This window comes from Haliaeetus albicilla, chromosome 4, assembly GCF_947461875.1.
Source record: "Haliaeetus albicilla chromosome 4, bHalAlb1.1, whole genome shotgun sequence".
Classification (NCBI taxonomy): domain Eukaryota; kingdom Metazoa; phylum Chordata; class Aves; order Accipitriformes; family Accipitridae; genus Haliaeetus; species Haliaeetus albicilla.
The window spans coordinates 26,900,836-26,915,226 of record NC_091486.1 but is presented as its reverse complement, the minus strand read 5'-3'; the positions used below and the strand labels follow the sequence as shown (position 1 = coordinate 26,915,226).

The window sequence follows — 14,391 nt, the reverse complement described above, 5'->3', positions numbered from 1 at the left end:
ACCTATGTTTGATCAGAACACTGTGTTGTGGCTGTTTCTGTTAGTCACAGGTGCTATGCTTATTCTACACTTTGAAAGTTTCTATGTTTGTGTCTTGTATTGTCTTTCTCTTTTGAATCTTATATATCTAAATTATTTAAAATTACTTGCTGTTTCAAAAACAGATGCTCCAAATGATAAACAATGTACCTAAACAGCCAGACTTCCCCCTTAGCCTTACTACACCAGTTTGTAATGCTGTAGTCTGTATGTTTATAAGTTTACATCTGTGCATAAATCTATGGATAAAATCAATGTTATATTTCATACACAAATTTTACTGTATTTGTGTAGTTATGTTAATATCAGTTATACAGTTCGCACTTTACTATGTTTTATGTTACATTGAAAATTAATTTCTTGAACAAAAATGGCTTCAAAGTACCTCAAGTGCCCAAGAAAGTTCCAGAAAAGTACCTGTCCCTGTACATAAAAAGCCAGAACCTCCACCAACCAAAGCTATCTCTTCTTATAACTGAACATGTGGATGATGCTTCTTACTGTTTCTGTACATTTGTTATTAGAATTTAACTGAAGTATCATAGCAGTCTGTGACAAAGGTACTTGCTGATTCATACTCTTAGCTTCTGTGTAAGATGTCTCTCAGTTTCTGATGTTGTGTCTAAGTTTTCTACAATTAAATACTGTCTTTGAAGTGCCAGAAATACCAAAACCTCGCCGTGAAGAGGTACCTATTTTTGCTCCTGAAGAAGAAGAAGAAGAGGAAGAGGAAGAGGAAGAGGAAGCTGTTCCAGAGATACCACCAAAAGGTACACCATTCCTTCTTGAAAATTATCAGAGAGCTTTGTTCAGTTCATTTAAAGATCTTCATCTCTATTGATTGTTTTAAGCTGGATGTAAACCTTCATTATCCTTCTGAGGGGAGTTTTCTTCTTCTTATTGGTCTTTGTGAATTTGTTCTGTGGTTTCAGTAGCTTTGATGCTCTAAAAGTAATTGAACATTTCTTATCAAAACAATATCTTTAAAGTGCCAGAGGTGCCCAAGAGAGCTGTCCCAGAAGAAAAAGTACCTGTTGCAGTTCCTAAAGTAAAGAAAATTCCACCAGCTAAAGGTATATCACATTGTGGTGTATGCAGATAATTCCTCTCCCTTACATTTTCATATCTCAGTGGAACCTTACTTTAAAAATAAATTTGTACTCATGTAAAGTTAGATCCTTGGTTATAGCACCCTGCTGCTCCCCTCTAGTGCTAGGTCTCAGGCAGGGCTTGATTGTCTATTTTGTTATTGACTTCAGTGGGCTGAGAATCAGGCCTTGAATGATCTGCTTGTTTTCCATTTTAAGTGATTGCTGTGAATTAAGTAATTCATTGTAATATCATTATTCAGAACTAATGTTTACATTTAAAATTTGTTTAAACAAATACCTGGAATAATATTTTATGGGCCTTTACCTGGAAATTCTTCAATTCAGGGAGATCATTCTGACTTGTACCTTCAAAGTATGCTAAAATCTCAAGACTTTAAGGTAAACTTATATAAAAATAGCATCAAATCACAACTGACCATACAAATAACCAGAAGATATACCCTAAATATAGTATTCAAAGTGGAGACAGACTACTGCAGAGGCCACCCTTTGGTGCTGAGCAAATTCTACCTCAGCAGCTGAGTTTTTTAGAAAAAAAATTGAAAAGCAGACACTGGAAGATTTTTATGTAAAAAATTAGATTCTAATAATCTTCTACAACCTCTCATTTGTGGCATACCTTGCTAATATCTTCCATTGGAAATGATGCTGTGTAATTAAGAATTGGGTAAAAGAGCTAATTCTCATATAATCCTTACAACCCAATTGCACCTTGCTGCTTTCAGGGAGTGAAAAATAACTAATAGAGTTTCCCTTATCTTTATTGCTATAGTTACTTTAAAGTTGGTGTCCTTGTGTTTTATGTTATGAATTTCTCTTTGTGATGTTCTGAAAGTAAATTTCTTAAAATAATCTTTGAAGTGCCTGAGGTGCCAAAGAAAGTTGTGCCTGAAGAAAAGGTTCCCATTTTTGTTCCTGAGGAAGAAGGAGAGGAAACTATTCCAGAAGAAACTATGCCAGCAAAAGGTACACAATCTTTTCTTGCAAGTTACTCATGAGATCTTTTTGGTTCATTAAAATTGATCTTTATTTCTTGTTCTAAGTTGTATGTAAATCTTAATGATCTTTTTGGGGAGCTTGTGATCTTGTTTCATGTTTTTTCATGTTTTTAATGCTCTGAAATTAATTTTAAAATGTGTTTGCAAAATAATATCTTTAAAGAGCCAGAGATTCCTAAGAAACCTGTCCCAAAAGAAAAAATACCTGAGAAACTGGAGCTTCCTCCAGCAAAAGGTACATAAATTAATACCTAGGAAAACAATGTGTTGTTATTCTCATTCAGTGTCTCTATTTTATTTTGTTTGTTACTTATGTTAGTTTTGTGTCCCTGCTGTCTTTCTGTATCGATGTCTTAGAGTGCCTGTCAAATTCCTAGTGAAAAATAAGTTCTGAAATGATATAACTTGTTCAAGAACTCTGCCTATGGATATAAAGTGTGGTTTGTTCTTATTTCTGTTTCATCTTTAAAATATTTAAAATATATTCTGCAGATCAGTTATTATTTCATTGTGTTTGTTTGTATGTTTTCTGTTGTCTTTCTCATACTACTGGTGGATGACATTCTTAAAATAAAATAATGTCTTTAAAGTGCCGAAGATGCCTAAGAAACCTGTTCCTGAAGAGGAAGCACCTGTTCCTGAAGAGGAAGCACCTCTTCCTAAAAAGGTGCCAGCTCCACCAGCCAAAGGTACTGCAGTTTGTAAATGCTATTATCATTAATAGGTAACATTCTTCATACAAGTTGAGTTTAGCAAGGAACATTTTAGTATGTCTGTCTCATATTATATTTGTCACTATACTATTTGTTTGTCTGTAAGTTTCTGTTCTGCTGTTTGTAAGCTTCTGGGTTTGTGTCTATTTAAAAACTGTGCAAAATAACACTGAAGTTAGGTCCTATCTTTAAAGTACCCAAGATGCCTAAAAAGGTTGCTCCTGAAGAGAAGGTACCTGTTGCCCCCCCTGAAAAAGTGGAGGTTCCAGCTACAAAAGGTATATATACTCCTGATTATAATTAATATTTGTGCTAAAAATACTCTTGACCTTCTTCTTTCTAACTTTTGTCTTTGTTGTATGAGATTTCTGCTTGAATTGATGTTAAAACTCTTCATTATCAATGTTCGCATTGTAGAACCATAAAGCTCTGTTTTGTGTACTTTTTAACTTATACTGCTTTAAGGTGTTTTTTTAAAAAAATTCCTAAAAGAAATCCATATCTTTAAAGTCCCTGAGGTGCGTAAAAGAGCTGTTGCAGAAGAGAAAGTGCCAACTGTTGTGCCCAAACCTAAAGAACCAACACCAACTAAAGGTACAGATGTATTTCTTCTTATTCCTCCCAAATATTTGTTTTTCCTCCTCATTCCTAAAATCCTTTGTAATATATATACTGTTTCAGGAGCATGTTCTTATATTTTAATGTAACTTATGCTTGTGGTTATCATGTACCTTTTCTGGTTTATGAGGATTGTCTTGACTAACTCTAAAAAAAAGAAATTAAATCATTGTAAGGTAATAACAATAATACTGTTTCTAAAGTGCCTGAAGTATCCAAGAAACTTGCCCGGAAAGAAAAAGTCCCTGCTCCTGTAGTGGAGAAGTATGAGTATGCATATGAAGAGTATGAGAAGTACGAGATGTATGAAAGTATTGAAGAGTTTGAGAAGGTTCAGGAAACTGAAGAAATTGAGGCATATGAGGAACCCGAAGAACCTGAAAAATATAAGGAGACTCAGGAACAGGAATACGAAGAGGAGGCTGAGGAGAAAGAAGATGTCTATGAAAAGTATGAGTTAAAGGAGAAGGAAGAGATCTATGAAAAATATGAGGAGGTTTATGAAATCCAACCAGCTATAGGTACATCAAGTCATATTTTCTTCATTCTTATAGTTTGTTGAGTTCCCAGCTACTGCTTAAGCCTCCTTAGGGTATTTATTTATATTTTTCCCCGTTTGTAGTCCTATGTGTGTCTGTTGCTGGTAATGATAAATCCATTCAAAGATTGTTTCTCTCCTACTCCTTCCTAAGGAATTCTTCCCTTCAGAGTGGAATGGGAGGACTCCCTATCTGACTGCTGAAGAGTGAGCTAGTGTAGATATGACACGAGCAAAGTAAATGATAATTTTCTGATGCAGTTCAGCTTCAACATGTATCAAATATTTTTATGTGTCAATATTAGTTTCTTTTGCCCAGTTCAGCTCCTGTGAGTTACAGAGATGTTAAAACTCTTTTAGAACCTTCCCTGTCATAATTTAAATTTATGATCATAGGATCCCTCATGCTAAACAGAAAGTGCATCTAAAATGTACCAGAAAGATGTACACTGATATTCCTTATCTTTCATTGCTCAAGAACTCTGAGACGAGTGGTTGCTCAGTTGTCTCTGCATAATTGATGAGATGGTTACTCTACAAATGAGTGATTTCTCTGCTTGCTGTCTTTGTATCTGTGGTAATTCCCCATAAATAACTTAAAATCCATAATGAAATATTTTTTAAAGTGCCTGAGGTGCCTAAAAGACCCCTGCCGGAAGAAAAAGTACCTGTTCCTGTTCCTAAAAAAGAAGCTCCGCCAGCTAAAGGTACATTAGGTATTAGATAAATTTAAAAACATAGCCTTCTGCTCCAAGTCTCTGAATCCCCAAATCCATTAATTTACCTATTCTGGTCTGACTGCTAGACCCTTAACTTTCTTTCACAGTACAGTCAAAGACAGGGATTAAGTTACTAAAAAAATGTTTCTTTAACAAATCAAAACTGAGACTAATTCTTTTCTGAGGACAAAGGAAGTGTAGGCAGGACCTTCAAGATTTAATTATAAGTGACATTTTATAGCTAATCATTGAAAACAAGCAGATGAATAAATTAATAAAAGTCTGTTGAGCTATAGCACCATATCAGTGAAACTAGTTTCCTACAGAATCCTAAAAACCTAGGACCTTCTTCTACCTAATCATGTGCTGGAGTGCATACAATCTTAATAGGTGTCCTCCGTATCAGGCTCTACAAAAGATAAGTGTCATGAATAGCAGTTGTCAGTGGATGCTAGCAGAGTTTCTGTACCAGTCTGGAGCTCTGTAATTTTCTGTTCAGAGCACTTAATTTGCCAGAAATTCATTTTGTGCTATCTTTTATAGCTGTTTCTCATACAAATTATCAAAATGAAATCAGTGGGAAAGGGGTCTTTTTTTTGCATAAAGACTGGGAGTTAATTGATAGAAAATTAAAACCTTACCATATTCCCAGCTGTTATTAATTAGAGCTAATCGTTCATGAAACCTAATTGCTAAGGCTTATACTAGTCAAAAAATCATCCAAGAAGAGCAGTGTTTTTCATTCAGTGAATACTGAAGCCTCGAGCTATGTGAATTCAAGCAAAATAGTCTGGATGGGTGGCCTGCAAGGTCACCACTCAGTAGCAACTGAGGACACTGTATTTTGTAGTTTTCTAGATTTTCTCTTTGCATTGTTTGCCTTTTGTTTAACTTTTATTCTTACATAATATTCATACTGCAAAAGTTCTTAAAAAACTACCAATGTCTTTAAAGTGCCAGCGGTGCCAAAGAAAACTGTTCCAAAAGAAAAAGTACTACCTGCTGCTCCTAAAAAGGAAATGACTCCACCAGCTAAAGGTATACTTCATCTGCGTTGTCCTCATGAATCATGAACTCTTATTTCAGTCTTTTGTCTTCACTATTTGTTGAGAAGTTTTATGTCCCCACAGTGTTGTGGGTTTTTTTTCAAATGTTTGTGATTGAGTCTTTTTTGCCTGTTGGTTTCAAGTAATTCGTTGAAAATATGTGAGAGTCAATTTAAAAAAATGTGTGTTCTGTCATTAAGCTACACATGAAAGCAATTCAGAAAGAAAGAATATTTTTATTTCTTCTGAAAAAGAAGGAGATTCCACCATCCAAATGTATGACCATCTTTCAAGAATATTTTTTTAATGTTATTCTTCTGTCTAATCTTCAAAATTAACATAGATGTTCTTTCAGGAAGTATTTAATCCTTTGTTGTTTCATGAATCTTCCTTGTTATGTTTGCTCTTCTTCTTTCTAACCTCTTCCAAATAACTTTGAAAGCCCTAAAAGTAAATTATACCTTAAAGGGCCGGCTGTTCTCAAAAGAACTGTCCCTGAAGAAAAGAAACCTACACATACACCTGAAATAGGAGTTCCACCAATGAAAGGTAAAGGAACCTTTGATATAACATTTTATGGAAAGGAAATATTTGTGTTGTTTTTCCCAAATAGCATCTTCTAAAATGATCCTCATGTTCTTTACACCCTGGCAAGAGTCTCTAGTCTCTAAGTGCAGATTCAGCACCCAGTGATAAATTGAAAACTCTGAGGTAAACATTTCAGATATGTGCTATGTATGTGCTAAAGAGTAAATACATTGATTTATGAATGAAAACATGCTGAGGAGGTATCACTACTTATGCTACCAGTATGTAAACTTTCAGTGCTTTTATATTACAAATATAGTTGTGAATTTAGTTTAAACAGGGGGATTGAAACCAATACATTGGTCATGACACTGGTGGAGAGGTAATAAAGCAAGAGCTAGTAAGATAAAACCATTAAAGCGGTTACACATATCGGAAGGAAAAAACATGATGATACAGTGGGAAAAGAAATGGCTTATGCTCTTTGAGAGCAGAAACTATAAATTTCTTCACATAATGAATTGTTCCAGCAAGACATGTCTAGAACTCTATATTTCATTCTCAAAAAGGCACAGTATTTGGGACCTTAAAAGAACTTAGTTTTCTGGGTTTATTTATTTATATTGAATTTTAAAAGTTGAAAATTATTTTGAGGTTACTAAAAGAAAGTTAATTAATATCTTTGAAGTTCCTGAGTTTCATAAGAGAGCTGTCCTTGAAGATAAAGTACCCACCGTTATTCCTAGAGAAGAGGAACCTCCTTTGTATGAAGGTACATCAATGACACCTCTACCAAGCAGTAAATTGCAGAGAGTATATCCATTCATGTTCTAGATTGTTCTGTAAAATATGAGACATTTTCAATTATTTTTTTAATTACTTAAAAGCAACTTCCATCCATGTCTTTGAGACCCTCTCTCCCCATAAATTTGGTTATAATTTGGCATTTTTAAAGTGTTCTTTTCTTCTCTAATAATGGGAGAAAGAAACATAAATAAGAGAGAAACTAAGTTTCTGGTTCAGGAAAGCACTTTAGCCACATTTGACCAAAGAAATGAACTTAAGTAGACACTGGTTTAAGAGCCATCCTGCATAACATTTAATTTTTGAGCTGGGATATAGGTGGTTAATGCCAGATGAGGACGTGAAATTCAGTTACAATTTCTATCTAATACACAGAAATAAGTAACTAGAAAATAAAATGAACTATTTCTGTAAACTTGTATTTTACTAATTGGGAATGGTCATTTCTAGCAATAGTAGGTAAATGATTAGGCTGAAATGAGATACTTAAATAATTTATGTTTAAAGAGCTCTTTGTCCATATACATGTCTGCATTTTTGCATTATAAGTTGTCTTTCTAATCTTGCCTTGTAAATAATATTAAAATATGTAAAATAAACTAATATCTTTAAAGAGCCTCAAGTTTACGGAGAAGTTCCAACAGAAGAAAAAGTCCCTGTTATTATTCCTAGTGAACCAGAAGCTCCAGCAGCTAAAGGTACACCAATTATTCAAGCAGTCTATAAATCAACACGTTCCCTACAAATTAGTTACTCATCTTCATCATTCCACCCATGTCCTAATCTGTTATTTAATGTGTTCATTCTAACGTTTCCTTAGATGCTATGTGTCTGTCATTGCCTCTTTGTTACCTACATTTTGTATATTGTAATGTTCTTTAAAAAATGTAATATCTTTGAAGTACCTGCAGTAACAAAGAAAACTGTCCCACTGAAGAAAATACCTGTTGCTGTACCTGCAGAAGAAGCTCCTCCAGCTAAAGGTACATGACCTCCAAATGGATTTTCTCTAGCCTCTTTCAAAAGTGAAGTACCAAGTGAGAAACTCAACATGCTTGTTTTTCTTGAACAACATGACCAGGTGCTATACACACTGTTTTCTTCCATTTGATCTCTTGCTGCAAGAGTAAATTTTGTCTGTTTGTTTGTCTGTTTTTATCTTAGAAAGAGAGCATGCATACAAGGAAATCAGAGATTAAAAACATAATCATTTTGTAACCATTTACAAAGAATTGAAAAAATATTTCAGCATCTTTCTTCACATGTTAAACTAATGAACAGGTATTAAGACAGAATAATTTATCTTTCAGGAAAACAAATTTAAGGAACTTTTTCTATACATTCTTATTTTTGTTTTGTGTTAGCAGCTGCTCAGATTGATACATTCTGCATCAAGAATTTAAAGTTTAAAAAGACAAAATCAGACAATTACAAAGAAATTTAGTAGACAGGAAATTCATAGCAGGGCCAGCGATTAGCCTTATATTTTTCTGACTTCTTGTCTCATGTTCTATTTCCCAAAATACTTTCTCTGACAATATATCAAAAAAAAAAAATCTAAAAGGTTGAGGCAGAAGATTGTTTACAGAAGCACTCTTTGCAGTCATGTCAGGGACTTTAATAAATTCAAGATTAAAGTAAGACTTTAAATGAGGACAAAATACAAAGCCACAAAAATTTCTTCATAGAAACATAGTTTGGTAATAAAATTCCAGAGCTGAAGAACTCTATAGATGTATGAAACATAATATTTAGTTAATTTAGTTATTTAGTTAAGCACTGGAGTTTTGCCTTGCTTTTACTGGTAATTTTGAAATTTAAAAAGAATAAAACCCTTTAAATTGCCAAAATTCCTTAAGATTGTTTGATAAGAAAAAAAAGAGCCTAACTACTATCTTTTCAGAGAAGAGAAAATTCAGACCGGTAAGTGCTAGGAGTTAGAAAAACAGTGAACTCCAGAAAGTGAAGTTGTTGAGTTGTATTCACAGGTTAATACCATATATTTTCATATCATTCTAGTAGAAATTTTTATTGTTGTAAAAAACTGTACTACTTATTTCCCAGTGCAAATTTCTAAAATAAACCCATATTTTTGAAGTTCCTGAAGTACCAAAGAAAGCTGTCCGCAAAGAAAAAATACCTCCTGCTCTACCTAAAGAAGAAGCTTCACACCTTAAAGGTACAAGAAATTTTGAGTGGGATTTGAAGGATAAATTTTTTTTTTTTTTCATATATAAATCTTCAACTATTTTGAGCACATTCTGTCTACCATAAACTAGAGTTTAGTTAGCAGCTTTGGTTAGCTGCAACAGTATAAAATTAATTGAAAAAAAATAAAAATTATATAACCTGTAGTTGTTCTTAAGGAGAAAACTAGCTTTATGTGAAAAAGAGACAATTGCAAGTGACCCTGCTACTTGAGATCAGTCCAGGGTGGGGGAAATGAAAAAAAAAAAAAAAAAAAAAAAAGTGATAGAGCTTAGATAGACAGAGCCTATCTCTTTGCACTCAGTTGAAGTAGCTCAGTTTAGGACATATCACACATCTTTCTTCTGGCAAGTTGCAGAGGTCAGATCAGGGTAGAATATGAGATTTTTTTCTTCCCTCATTTGAAAGAATCCTAATTTTGAGAGTTAATATAAAATAGACCTATGTATCTTAAGATGAGCTTGAATATTTGATTCTATTTGTTTTTTATCTTTCACATTGTCTTGTTTTCTGAAGATATTCTAAGTTAATTTAAGTATTTAAACTAATATCTTTCAAGTACATGAAGTTTATGAGGAGATGCACATAGAAGAAGAAATTTCTACTGTTTATAGAAAAGAGGAGGCTCCAACATCTAGAGGTATACATCTTCTTCATCATCTCTTCCTGCAAACTGCAAAGTCATGAACTCCAGGAAAATTAAATTATTCATGCTCATGGTTTAGTTCTTGTTCAATGTAATTAATATTTGTGTTCATTCTTTTAGTACCTTACTTACATTACAAATGGGATTTTTTAATGACTTGTCTTTCTATTCTCTAAGGTACTTTGATAGCCTAATAGAACTGAAGTCTTTTGCTGATAACATATTTTCTGTTTCTTACATTGTTTCTGATTTAATAAGTCATGGTCAACTTGTGTCAGATTTGTGGCATTTATGTTTTATATGTCCCTTTTCCTGTTTCTCAACTTGTCTTTAAGTCATAAAATTAAAATTAAAATCAATAAATATCTTTCAAGTGCCTGAATTGCCCAAGAAAATTGTTCCTGAAGAGAAACCTGTCCCTCTGCCTAAAAAGCCAGAAGCACCACCTGCCAAAGGTATACGTCAACATATCCTTTCCTTCTCCTTTTTCTTCCAAGTTTCTTCTGCCCCTTGTTTTGTTGTCAAGTAATTAAAAATTAGTTGAGTTTGTTTCTTCTACCCAAGAGTAATCCATTGTGATGGCACAAAAATTATATCAGAAATTAGTCAAAGGGACTAAAAATAACAAAAACTCCAGCTGAGTCAACATGCAGTGAGATTTACAGAACAAACATTTTAACTTCATGGGTGTTTATAGATACTGTAAACAGCCTCAGAAATTCTATCAATACTCAAGCAAGAAGTATATACACTTACTCTTTCACATTGCTCATGTTAAACTTAGAGATCAATTGATTTAATTTTGAATGGAAATAGCATTAGGCACAGAAACCGGTTGTAACAATTCATTCAGATATTTTAGAAGTCTGTCTGAACTAGCAGTTTGCGGGGCATGTCACCACTGCATGACAAAAGATCCTCAGCAAAGTCACTTCAAACTGTTATTTGCCAGAGGGATAGAATCACAGAGGCTTTCCAGGACATGTAACTGTTGTCACAGTATCCTTATACATCTACTTGTTTTGTGTTATATCTCTGTATTGCATGTTTTATTTTCGTAATTCTTAAAAGTACACTAATATCTTTAAAGTGTCCAAAGTACCTAAGAAATCTGTCTTAAAAGAGAAAGAAAATGTTGCTGTGCCTAAAAAGCCAAGAGTAACACCACCTAAAGGTTGTACATCAATAATGGTGACTCTCTGAGGAGATTTCTCTTTGTCTTGGGCAGTAGGGTTTACAGTAAAAGAAAAAAATACCCTTTATTTGTCATTTATAAAAAAATCCTAGTAGTATGTAATAGTATACAACATCTTTTGCATGACATATCTCTTTTTATATCTGATCTTTCTCATATGCTTCTTGTGAGACTCTTCTTAATAGTTTATATATTTTTAAATGCCTTAAATATAACAAAAATGAATGCTGTTTTTTTTAAAGTGCCAGAGGTGCCCAAGAAAATTCCAGAAGAGAAAGTACCCATTGCTGTGCCTAGAAAACCAGAACCAACACCAGCCAAAGGTATGTTGCACTACAGATAACTAAAATTTGGAAGAGAAAAAAAAACCTCTGCCTTGATTGTGCACATTAGTTTTTTGATTGTTTGTTTGTGTTGTCCTATTACTTTTATTTTCTGTGCCCACAGTTCTATATATGCTACTGTTCTGAAAATTCATCTTTTTGAATCATAGCTGTAATCAGTATACCAGTGTGTTAGAAATACTGTTGTATTTCTGGTGGAGATGAGACTGATACTTGAGAACCACAACAGAAATCTTAAAGAGGAAACAGGGCTTCTGTGATCTGAAATTCTCCCAACTGACAGTGAAAAATTAGCCCCAAAAGAGAATTTCATAATTTCAAAGTATAGAATAAGTGATACAGATGTCTAACACAGGAGAACCCCCCCCCCCCCCATGCATAGATGAAAAATTGATACCAAGAAGTCATTGTGCACAGAAGAAAGTGACAAGGAATACAGAATGGACAATGGCAGCCTTAGTCAAATGGAGATTCAGGAGGTGGTTGAATAAAATGGAAAAATAATGTAATGTAGAAGAAGAAAGTCCAAAAGACTCTGAGGTGTTTCCTCAGACTTTACAGGGACATAAAAGAAACTTAAGTCAATAAACGTGTCAAATCAATGGCCTCATTAAGAATCTCCCTACTTTGCAATTTCTACTGAAAAGCTTTGAACATAGCTGTAAAATTTTGTATAACTGAAAATAATCTCTTTCCTTAAAGTGCCTGAAGCACCCAAGAAAGTAGTTGTAGAAGAGAAAATCAAAGTTGCTGTGCCTAAAAAGCCAGAAGTACCACCAGCTAAAGGTACTTGTCATTAATAAAAGCATGCCAATAATCTGCCTCACTTTCACTGCTAAGACCTTTTTGATACTACTTCCCCATCTTTCTATCTCATAAACGGTGATTTTTTTATTTCATTTTTTTGGGAGCAGCCTCTTTACTCCTCTCAAATGACTCGATCAAGATTGAGAGCAAAAAGTCTATTTGGTAAAGGGTATTATGTTTAATTGATGTTACCTGGTGTCCTTTTGTTTGTTTCTTTTTCCACTTTAATGTTATTTAAATTTCTTTAAATTCTTAGTATTATCATAATTATTAAAATGCCAGAATTGCCCAAGAATGTCCCAAATGAGAAAATACCAGTTGTGGAGCCTGAAAAAACAGTAGTTCCACCAGCTAAAGGCACTATGACAAAATTAACAGAATCAAAACCATCACTTTTTTATTGTTTTAACACTAAAGACAGTACCCAAGACCTCTGTTAGAATTTTCTTCTGTTGTCAAAGGTTTTTCAAGTGAACAAATGTGTTGTGTGAAAAAAAATAAATATTGGTGATTAGTGTTCTCACTAATAGTGTTCTGCCGTTATGCTTTAATGTTGTTTATGAAATTCTTATAGTAAAAGTTATTAATATTTTTCAAGTGCCTGAGGTACCAAAGAAAGTGGTCCCAGAAGAGGTTTCAGTTAAAGTACCAAAGAAACCAGAACCTCCACCAACTAAAGGTAACTGCTGTACACAAGTAGTGAAAGAAAAACCTTTCATTGTCTAAGGTACCATTTTAACATATTGGTAAATTACTTTTACTCTAAACGTTCTATAAAATATTTTTGTTGTTTAAGTTGTAGTTTATGCATCTGTACCTCAATGAGACATCAGAGAGAATTTTCTGTAGGCAAAGAAAAAAGTTGATATTCACATCCAAAACCACAGATGCTTCTGATGTCCAAGTTTTACTTTTTCTTAGTGTCTTAATGCTGCAGACATATGTTTGAATTTCAAACAAATAAAATTAATTACTTTCTTTAAAGTGCCTGAGGTGCCCAAGAAAGTGGTTTCTGAAGAAAAAGTACATATTGAAGTTCCTAAAAAAACAGAAATTCCACCACCTAAAGGTACATGTTCAATACTGATAAAATTGCACAGAAATGTTAATTTGTTTCTCTAAATATTATTATTTTTTTAAGTTTGTGTCATCCTCTTTTTTTTATATTCTAATATCTATAAATGTTACAGATTGTGTTGTCTTCTTCACTTGTGAATAGCTCCCAGTAAGCAACAGTGGCTATTAATGGTGTGCATCAAGCAATATGAAAAAAACCACAGATTATTTATAAAGTTGCGGGGGGGAGGTTCTGGTGTTGTTTGATAATTTTCACCTTGGAGCTATTGTCATCTTTTTAATTCCTATTCTTCAAATTCCTGAAAGTAAAACAAATAAATATCTTTAAAGAACCTGAGGTGCCAAAGAAAGTTGCTCCAGAAAAGAAAATACCTGTGCATAAAATACCAGAACCTGAGGTTGTGCCTAAAGAACCAGAACCTGTGGTTGTCCCAGAACCAGAGGCTGCACCTGAGGAACCAGAACCTCTACCAGAGAAAGGTAAATCTCAACACTAATAAAATAACAAAAGCAATATTTTTTTCTCTTTTCTTTAACACTGTGATTTTCCAGGCCTTCTCTTTTCTGAGATTCTAAATTACACTTGCTCTACATATCTGCATATGTGTGTGAAACATGCATACGTGGGTCTTTTTGAAGAATAGTGACAAATCTTGGATGTCTGAACTGCCTGTATTTTATACTTCAATTCTTCTTACTCTTTTGGATTATTCTTACTATTTAACCCATTTGGGTTCATGAAAAAAACCACAACTAATACCTTTAAAGTGATAATATAGAAGGGAAAAAGTACCCATTCTAGTAGCTAAGAGCAGAAGATATCAATGTAATTGAAATACCAGAAGTTCCACCAAGAAAAACTAGATGCCGTCACTGCTAATTCTTGAAAGAATCTTCAGCTTATTACCTGCAATGTTATTAATATCTTTTGTCCTGTCCATTCTGTTTATAATTATCATGGGTTTTACTTACAATTTCAGTTATACTATCAGTGCACAT

General features: G+C 33.6%; 1 protein-coding gene across 1 annotated transcript in view; it reads left to right on the top strand.

Moving 5' to 3' along the window:
- Window positions 1-14,391, top strand: part of TTN (titin) — a 245,450-nt gene that overhangs the window by 107,491 nt on the left and 123,568 nt on the right. Inside the window, exons 139-160 of the mRNA XM_069781541.1 lie at window positions 696-809; window positions 1,029-1,112; window positions 2,013-2,117; window positions 2,313-2,384; window positions 2,740-2,838; window positions 3,057-3,140; window positions 3,373-3,456; window positions 3,684-4,001; window positions 4,645-4,725; window positions 5,692-5,775; window positions 6,252-6,332; window positions 7,000-7,083; window positions 7,730-7,813; window positions 8,018-8,098; window positions 9,214-9,294; window positions 9,883-9,963; window positions 10,344-10,424; window positions 11,407-11,487; window positions 12,211-12,294; window positions 12,914-12,994; window positions 13,301-13,384; window positions 13,723-13,872. Of these exons, the coding sequence (XP_069637642.1) occupies window positions 696-809; window positions 1,029-1,112; window positions 2,013-2,117; window positions 2,313-2,384; window positions 2,740-2,838; window positions 3,057-3,140; window positions 3,373-3,456; window positions 3,684-4,001; window positions 4,645-4,725; window positions 5,692-5,775; window positions 6,252-6,332; window positions 7,000-7,083; window positions 7,730-7,813; window positions 8,018-8,098; window positions 9,214-9,294; window positions 9,883-9,963; window positions 10,344-10,424; window positions 11,407-11,487; window positions 12,211-12,294; window positions 12,914-12,994; window positions 13,301-13,384; window positions 13,723-13,872 (2,178 nt within the window). The remainder of the gene's footprint in view (window positions 1-695; window positions 810-1,028; window positions 1,113-2,012; window positions 2,118-2,312; window positions 2,385-2,739; window positions 2,839-3,056; window positions 3,141-3,372; window positions 3,457-3,683; window positions 4,002-4,644; window positions 4,726-5,691; window positions 5,776-6,251; window positions 6,333-6,999; window positions 7,084-7,729; window positions 7,814-8,017; window positions 8,099-9,213; window positions 9,295-9,882; window positions 9,964-10,343; window positions 10,425-11,406; window positions 11,488-12,210; window positions 12,295-12,913; window positions 12,995-13,300; window positions 13,385-13,722; window positions 13,873-14,391) is intronic.